This window comes from Perca fluviatilis, chromosome 8, assembly GCF_010015445.1.
Source record: "Perca fluviatilis chromosome 8, GENO_Pfluv_1.0, whole genome shotgun sequence".
Taxonomy (NCBI): Eukaryota; Metazoa; Chordata; class Actinopteri; order Perciformes; family Percidae; genus Perca; species Perca fluviatilis.
Genome location: NC_053119.1, coordinates 12,209,597 through 12,219,095, shown reverse-complemented (window position 1 = coordinate 12,219,095; position 9,499 = coordinate 12,209,597). Strand labels below are relative to the sequence as shown.

The 9,499-nt window shown below is 39.6% G+C and overlaps 1 protein-coding gene across 3 annotated transcripts; it reads right to left on the bottom strand.

Moving 5' to 3' along the window:
- Window positions 1-595: 595 nt before the first annotated feature.
- LOC120563489 (mannose-binding protein C-like) lies at window positions 596-6,739 on the bottom strand. Of its 3 annotated transcripts, none has more exons than XM_039807671.1 (5): window positions 6,610-6,739; window positions 5,833-6,041; window positions 3,617-3,685; window positions 1,573-1,629; window positions 596-1,247 (listed from the first exon to the last, which is right to left on the bottom strand). In XM_039807671.1, exons 2-5 carry the CDS (start codon window positions 5,993-5,995, stop codon window positions 865-867), a joined length of 672 nt encoding a protein of 223 aa, XP_039663605.1. In that variant the 5' UTR covers window positions 5,996-6,041; window positions 6,610-6,739; the 3' UTR covers window positions 596-864. The 3 variants fall into 3 exon arrangements, with proteins under 3 accessions (XP_039663605.1, XP_039663606.1, XP_039663604.1); XM_039807672.1 differs by having other exon boundaries at window positions 5,833-5,953; XM_039807670.1 differs by lacking the exon at window positions 6,610-6,739 and having other exon boundaries at window positions 5,833-6,081.
- Between the last annotated feature and the right edge of the window lie 2,760 nt (window positions 6,740-9,499).

Sequence of the window (9,499 nt, the reverse complement as noted above, 5' to 3'; positions counted from 1 at the left end):
CTACGTCACTCCTGCGTCACATGTGTAACCAGCAGTAAAGTAACCCAAACCACAATCTTTTTCCAAATTTAACTAAGTAGTTTTACTGCCTAAACATAACCAATTAAGTTACTTTTTGTGCCTAAACTTAACCAAAATCACCATTTCACAACGTTAACGACATGTTTTAAAACTAGCACCAAGCAAGCTGTTGTTAAGTAATTTAAAAAGTTTTACTAACACTAAATCTAGCACAAAATAGTGATAAAAAAAAAGAACTCACTGAATAATAGAACGTAGCAGACTTTTAAAATATTTTAAATTTGGCAATGTTTACATACATGTTTTCTAGCTAGCAGTCTTCTTCACTGCCTTGTCAGTGTGCCTCTCTAATGTTGTGATAAAAGTTTTCTGTCTTTTTTTAAGTACAGTAGATGTCAGGTCAGTTATTGTTAGTGTTGTATATTTTCTGCCACTTTTGTCATAGTTAACATTCAGGTTGTCATTTTACCAATCCTGTAAGCTTTCTATTTCACATTTTCAATAAATAAGTTGGCTAGGCAGCCAAAATGTAAATAAGGTTGCCTGGAGTTTTGAATAAATTAAATGAGAATTGTTCACTGCTGTAAACTTTATTGTGACGTACTATATGCTTTTAGAGTTCACCGTTGTTTCTATACATCTATCATATTGTTCCTTTAATTGTAAACTTTTCATAATGTAATATGTCTGTGAAACCGTTTTAATGCCATTATGATGATGCAATTGTTGCAAATGTTTCCGTAGTTAGGACTAAGATCTAAGACAGTGGTTTTGGATAACTGTAACATCTGGAAGAAAATATTTCTGAGAACAATGGTTCCAAATCTGGAACACAAGACCTTTCTACATCTGACAAATGATGTAAGCATTCAGAGAACAATCGTGTGTCACTCTCCAGACTGCGTTTTCTGACAGCATGGTGCAGCCTGGATCCTGGATGGATTTGTCTGGCTGCCCTTCTCCCCATTTGGTAAAGGTCAGAGGTCGGTTTTTCATATCGGCCTCAAAATTCCCCTCAGCTTTGTTAGTGTTGACGTTGATCCAGGCCGTTTTGTTATCATCCCCAAACACTTGAGTGAGTATGTTGTTCTCGTCCTCGTTCTGGGGCAAAGCCAGCTCTAAGCCTCGTTGGGAGCAGAACTCGACGGCCGTAGAGAAAGAGTGTCTCTTCTTGTAGGACACAAAGTATTTCTGACCAACTCTTCGGACAAAGTCATAGTTCATGGCTGTAATGTAAAGAGAACCACATGCAACGAATCAGAAATTAATAAAGTGAAAACAATTGTTTAACAACGTCCAAACTGTATTGTCATCTTGGTCCTCCGGCCCTCGAGCTCTGTTCAGAAGCCTTTAGTAAAAGCATGTTGGAACATTTGCAGTTTTTACACAAAAATAATGTTGCAGTCTAGACGTAAATACATTAAGATTAATTAAACCATGCATTAAAATAATTTCTCATTGCTCCTTTCTCAGACAACATCCTGCCCAAAGAGAGGATCAATTTACATCAAACATACTGATGCAATAGTAAAAGCAGAACAGGATACTTACCCAGCTCTAACTTAGCGAGGCTGTTCTTTAAGGTTTCAAGTTCCTGTCCAGGGACACCTGGATCAAACAGATCAAGTTCAGTTACCAAACTGGCTGTATATTGGACCTGAGTCCCCATTTTGGCAGATATCCACCGTCTACTAATGAAAAGCTTATGTTCTCTTCTTTTGTTCTATCTCTGAACACTCTGAATGATGAGTAAACCAGAATTTATTACATTTTCACTCTTTTCTGACATTTATGTACTTTGATGTATGTGTCTCAGACTGAGATTGACAGTTTATTTGAGTTTGGTTTTAAATGGGTGCTTTATACAGAACTTTGGACCAACAAAAAACATGGGTCTTAAGTAGTGTAGCTCTCTTCACGACAACACAGACACAGGTTGGTTCTTTGGAACGGGCGTTTATTGCTTTGCTCTTCTGTCCTTAATGCATCCACATCACGCCGTGAGAACTACATGAATGAACACAGTAAGCACGTCAAATTAATTATACATTACCGAAGAAAATAAAGTACAAATTCTGCTTGGCGCGAATATAAACAAAGTTTCACATATAAGACAAAATACCTCGTTGGCTGCTTGTTCTGAAAAGAGGTTCTTAAATCCTCGGAAAATCCTTCACAGTTCGCTTTGACCTCCGACAACAGTGAAACTCCAACTTAATTAGCAGAGCACCGTAACATGTGCACACCTTAGGTTTCCTTTTGTCCATTAACGAATTCCGCAGCAGTGAAAACCACAACAGAGAACTTTAGTTCCGAGAGAAACAAAAACACTAAAATCTAACTATTACATAACATTCATTTTAACCTTTACATTAAACACATTTCCTATTTATTTACTTTATGAGACTGAATATAAACTATAAATGTACTATGAATTTTGCATTAATTATGCGTCATAAACACAGCACATATTTAACAGCACTTACAAGTAGGGCTGCACGATATGAGGAAAATATGCAATACAGCATGCAATAACATTGTTGACTATCACGATAACGATATTACTTGCGATAAATAAACAGATATTGAAGTGTACTCAGTTCTGCATTTCTGCTGCCTTCAGTATTTGCTAAAATACAACAAATTGCTTGTTGGAATTAAAACAAATGAAATTCTCTGAGTGGCTTTCGCGATATGTCCCAGCCTTTCGCGATGTGTATTGCGCCAGTTAATATTGCAATGACGATAAAAAAACTATATATTGTGCAGACCTAGACTAAATAAACACAGCCAAAGCCGTGATATCCTGAATTTTAGTACATAGCACGGATCAAACTCCAAAAATACTGGATCCTAAAGTACAACTCTGTAGCATCTTTCATATGACCCTCTGTGCCTAGTCAACACACACATCTTTCAAATTGAATTCCCTCCATTTGTACCCAGGGGCCCTGTAGAAAGGCATTTTCTATGGGCCCCTCCCCGCATCCACAGCTTTCATTCTAGCATCTTTTTGGGCCCTCCTTACATGAGGGAACTGGGTACTCATTCCCCTTTTTCCCCCCAGTCCGACGCCCCCGTTTGTACTACAGGCTTTCTGGTAAACATCTAAAATCTCAGGCCCAGATTACCCTGAAGACATTACCAGTTATTTTCTCAGACAAAGCTCCTTTGTTTCACCGGCTGTGTTGTACTTCTCCTAATAAGTACACTTATCTTAATGAGGGACATTGACAACATGCATTGCATTGTATTGTAAGATTTACAAGTAAGAGTGGAATGAATATCTCTCGGACACAGCCTCAACAAGAATCAAACACTAGGACCTTTAAAAAGATAGTATTGCTATTGTTACGGAACTAGAATGTTCTGTAAGTGTCCACCTCTTGTGTATCTATCTACATCTCTAACAACTATAAGTCTATGTGTGCGAAGAGTTCTTTGTGCAAGACAATAAAGACACTAACATTTACTCAGGTTGTACTGTAGTACTGGTGCATTTTGCATGTTAGTAAATGATAAACAGCAGTTACTCAGCTAGTGAAAGTAATTTCATAAAATATATATGCTCTTTAAAATCTAGAAAATATATAACCTCGTCCACAGAATACAGCAGATCCAGGCGGTCCAGGCGGTCCACGCGGTCCAGGCAGTCCAGGCACTCCTTTTGTGCCAGCAAATAATGTGTATAAGAGCAGGGAAAGAGACATACAAGATGATTAAAAATCCAAAGCCCCTTGAGGCTGCTATGTTTGATGTCTATTTGAAAAACAAAATGTTGTATGGATAGAACATTCAGAGACAGATTTTTGCTACAGTATTCATAGAAGTCTGAGTCAAAAGGTTCATTATCTGGTGAGCATTAAAGCTAACATACATTGGGCCCATCATTGTCATTTCTTCATGAATTTTCTTAGCAAATGTCAAATCCTTCCTGTATATTTTTAAGATATGATGTGTACAAAGTTGACTGTCCAACCATAGGGTGGTCTCGTGAGCCATCACAGCTGACCAGACTGTCCTCCGAAAATTCCAATATCAGTACGTTTATAGTTGTGGCACCCTTTAGTGGCTGTAGTAGTAGGCCTGTCACGATAACAAACTTTGCTGGACGATAAATTGTCCCAGAAATTATTGCGATAAACGATAATATTGTCATCGAGAGACCATTTGCATCTAATATAATGATAATGGCATAATAATACAGGTACACCTTTTCAAAGATCAATACACTTTTATTTCTAAATAATATTTAACACTGGAACTGGAAGACATTTTAAATATCCAGAACATGTCTTTGATCTCCTTTAGTATGTCGTCTTTCACGCTGATGTACAGTTGTGGAATTGCCGTTTGTGACACGTAAGTTCTCAGACTACAGACTCTGTACTACATTTTACAATTATTTAACTCTAAATATTAAATTTAAATAATATATAATTAATAAATTAAATCTATCTGTATGGCTATCTGCCACATGGCGAGTAAATGTACCAAAATAGTTCTGTTTTTCAGTCTTCATTTTGGCGAAGGTGCGGCTTCTGCTCCTCTTCAGGTCGGAGCTTCGTGGGGGCGGGCGGACACACACACACACACACACACACACACACACACACACACACACACACACACACACACACACACAGGTGCAACTCTGACATACTTTCCACACTCCGTGTCCGCGGACAGCTGTAGGCTTGTACCGTTAATGTTCTGTGCATTGTCGGAAACATGCAGCCACTTTCCTGAAACCGCTTGCGAGACTGACGAGTCCACAGCGGCGTGTATGTCCGAGCCCGTCTCCACAGTCTCCACCTGCAGGTTGTCAGCTGTGTGGTTTGGATTGAAAGGGAGAAACGAGACGCCAAATAACACGGTGGATATCGCTCATATAGGCCTACTTTCTTTTTGACGGCGCCTTAACTGCAAAGTGCTGCGGGAAACCCTGCTCCAACTCTCAACTAGCGTTTGTCTGTCTCTGTCTCTCTGTCCGCAGTCCCGCCCCCACAAAGACCATGCGACTGACAAGAGGGTTCACTCCTCGTTACGCTAAGGAACCGAGAGTGGTCCTCCAGTCTCTTTGGTAGAGAGAGACGAGGAAAACAAACAAGCATGCAAATGGAAATTATCGCGGCCGGAAAAATTATCGAGCTCATTTTTTTTTATCGTGCGATAACTCGATTTATTGACTATCGCGACAGGCCTATGTAGTAGTTAATGTAAGAGTGCCAAGTACTACATAAGGAGACAAGTTGAGGTGTGGATTGGTCAAACACGCACAGGCTTTTCACCTAGGAGACTGGGGTTCATGTCCCATTTGAAAATTAAAGTAACTGGTGAATTTGTTCTTTACGGACTAAACAGAGTTACGTCACTTTCTGCAACACGTGCATAGCGAGCAGTGCAGTAACAATCTTTTTCTAAACTTAACTAAGTAGTTTTGTTACCTAGACATAACCAAGTAACTAACCAAACTGTGAGCGTTTCACAACGTTAACAGTTTCGTTTTTTGGTTTAGATATGAGGACAGAAAATGCTCGCGAGGGTCGTATTAGAGGGTAGGAATAAACAACCTATGTTTTTTGTATGGTTTGGAGGACTTGTTGCAGCTGACGCAGCAAGTCAAATTAAGGAAATGTATAAGTGACCTCAGAAAGCTCTTGGGAAATTGGAGAGAGCTTGTGGTTAAAAACAAACTGATCTGCCTGTCAAATACAACAGAGGGGTGCCAGAATTCAGACAAATAATGACTAGAGTCTGGTCAGAACGAGTGTTCCTAGGAGCGTGATTCTGGAAGTCAATATTACCCACCAGGTCTCCCATATGGCCCAGGAAATCCTGGGTCACCTTTAGGACCACGAGGTCCTGGAAGCTGACTGTAGCCAGTAGAAGACATCAGGCAGAGGACGCAGAACAGGAGAAACATCCTCATCTTCAGAATGCAGAGCATCATAACAGTTATTGGAGCTATCATTTTTTATTGTTTCAGTAAATTAGATCACTAGAGCAAGTGAGATTTTCTGGAACAGAGAGGTAAACTTTATTTAAACATAACCCTGTTTGTCACTGGGATCAAACATTCTGAAACAAAATTTCTTTTAGTCCTTTGAAATATACAGTATTAAAAATATAGTTAAGAATTTGCCTATTTTCAGGCTACATCAGGAATATTGTTTTATCATAATGAACAACCATTAATTCAAAATAAGTCACATGAAATCAAAGGTGGTCGTTTCAGAACTCAAATAAGAAAGATCACTTATTAAAAATGATATGTCTCCGGTAGTTCCCAGTTCATTGTAACACTTAGAAAAACTGATGATATTTTCATTGCAATATATACAGATGTGCTGCAGCTAAATTTAATTTCCAAAATGCAAATTAGAATTATATTACAGCCTGTCTTCAGTGCAGCACCAAGTATGCTGTTGTAAGTTAGTTTTTGTGCCTAAACTTAACCAAACTGTGACCATTTCACAAATCGTGTTTAACACTTAACCGCACCAAGCATGCTGTTGTGAAGTAATTTAAAAGGTTTTAATAACACTAAATCTAGCACCAAATAGTGATAAACAGAAAGGAACTCACTGATTAACAAGACGGTATCTGCAGGATGTGCTACTTTTCTCTTCTTCCAAAGAAAAGTGATCGAGAACGTAGTGAGTGCATATGTAAGAAATTCAGTTCAGCGTAAACAACAGATGGTTATGTTGGTGATGTCATTTAGCACAACCCTGAACCTAGGAGGAAAACAAAGTTGAAGAGCCTCCCTCATGAGACTGCAGAGCTTATTGTGGATGGCTTTTCTATACTGTCCTTAAAACAAAGACACATACCATGTTCATATGACATTACAAAAATGTACAAATATGGCCATTGTAATTATGACAAGAGAAAGAAGCAAAGGTGAATAGAATAGAAAAGAATAGAGCGCCAAGGAGCAAAGTTGGGGTGTGGATGGATCAAACAAACACAGGACATTCAACCATGATACTCAAAATCATGTCTCATTTGAAAATAAAAGTAACAGCGAATTTTGTTTTATACTTTACGGAACAAACAGAGCTACGTCACTTTCTGCATCACAGTGAAGTAACCTAAACCACAATCTTTTTCCTAATTTAACTAAGTAGTTTTACTGCCTAAACTTCACCAAAACTATGACCATTTCACAACGTTAACGACATGTTTAAAACTAGTGTGACAGGATGAGGTTTGCCCCTCCCTCTTACCTGTGCACGGGAGTGCGCACCAGCACATCTCGGGCTCACCCCCTTTGATTGGGAGCAGGTGGGGGCTCTATTTAAGCCTGTGTGTAGACTCGTTCTTTTTCTGTCTTCTCCTGTTGGGTGTTGTGGTATCTGGCCCTATAAGGTTAAAGTCTGTATAAAGCTCAAATATGCTGAGAAATCATGAGCACTGTGTTAGAGATGTAAGTTCAATGATTTTCCTCTCAGCAGAGTGATGTGTTGAAGAGGATGTCCTATTTGATTCTGTGATTAGGTGGCTGAGTGAAATCAATGATTTTATGAGTAGACACTCAACCTCAAAGTGACTCAGACCTTCACTTGTCAACTTACAACTGTTTACTTTATCTAACATGTTACCTAAATGTACCCTATTATAAACCATGTTCTTGCTGCAGCAAGAGAGAGTGCATAATGGCTTTGTCTCTCCGGGTTCTGCAGGACTCGTCATTGATGCTGGAAACTTGATGTAATAAAACCTTTATGATCAAGTACAGTGTCAAGCGGATTTCCTCTCCACACAGCATCACAGCATCGCTACACAAAACACAACAGTGTGGAGGCGTGTCGGGGCTGGCGTGCTGCACACTTTTTGCAGCTGCCCTAGGTCGTCCGTTTGCTGCGGTGTGAGCCGACCCTGTCTTGGCTGGGGATGTCCCCGTGTGGGTAGATGTATAGCCTACCTGAGCTGCTGGTGTCGGGTGTCTCGGTAAGCTGCATGCCTCCTTATTTCGACCCATTTGGCGTTATCAAGATCTGACATAGGCAGTGTTGGGGAGTAACGGAATACATGTAACCGTTACAGTTACAATTTAAATCGTTGGTATTTAGAATACAGTTACATTGTTGAAATCAATGGATTACATGATGATACTTCTCTGTTTCACGAGTTTATTCACTCTGACTAAATTAAGGCAACTCTATGCATTTTCCAGAAGCCCCGATATGAAATCGAAAAAAATAGCTATTTGCGTGATCAGTCACAATGGAGTCGGAACCGGCACGACAGAGCCAGGACAGGAATAAGTTTCTATCTTGGAAATTCAAACAGCATTTCACATTAAAGAACGAACAGGGAGAATGAAATATAACTGTGCAGTGCAGCCTCTGCTTGCCAGCAACCAACCTGCTTTCAGCGTCCAAATTACTCCACCTCCAACCTGAAGAAGCATCTTAAAGTAAGCTATTTTTTTAATTAGCCAAGAGTAGTCGTCTGCTGTAGTTTTACTGGTCACCTTGCTATTTTAACATTGACGTGCGACTTTACATTCTCCTAGGTGCTGATTTACTAGCTCCAGAGCCGTTTAAAGACTGACTAGCCCCGTTTTACATGCTAGCTAACGTTAGCTAAAATTAGCTTGTGGTAGCAAGACTGCGGTTAGATTTTTGTAGTATGCAGTTCGGGACTACCAATACAATAATCTATCTGCTTGTTCAGGTACACATTCAGCTAGTTGGAATAAAAAGAACACACCATTATAGGCCTGTTTAGTAAGCTGGATGTGATAGCTGCATTCCTACACTTATAAAACGCAATTCAATGTGGAAGTAATCCTGAAGTAATCCAAGTATTCAGAATACGTTACTCAGACTGAGTAACGTAACGGAATACGTTACAAATTACATTTGTGGGCATGTATTCTGTATTCTGTAACGAAATACGTTTTGAAAGTATCCTTCCCAACACTGGACATAGGTCTTATTTGTTATAGTGTGGGCCGCTGCGTGTGTGCGCGGACTGGGTGCCTCCGCCGGGGTCTGAGGGCGGCGTGTCCTGTATATTGGTAAGTTGCTGTGTTTGCCTGTTTGCTTTAAAATCATTGCGGTCCTGTTTTAATGGTGTGTTTTACAACACAGCTGGACTGGGCTGCAGCCTCATACATGCTGCTGTGGGGCTATCGTGGTGCCAAAACTAAAGGGCCAGTAGCCTACTCCCTGGCGCGTTCTTCCACCCACTGATACTGTTCTGGATTCCGCCAAAACTGTTCTGGATTCTGGTAAAACTGTTCTGGATACTAGTACAAAAGCAGTCTGGAAACTGGTACAAAATTGGCTCTGTATATTGTATTAAATGTTGTACATATTGCACGTGGGTTTTTGTTCTTGTTATTTTGTTAGATTTTTCTCTCTTTTCATTATGCATGATGGTTTATTGATTTGAATTGTGTTTTATTTTTCTAATATCATTACTTACTTATTCATTTCTAACAGAAAACATATTGCTATTTTTA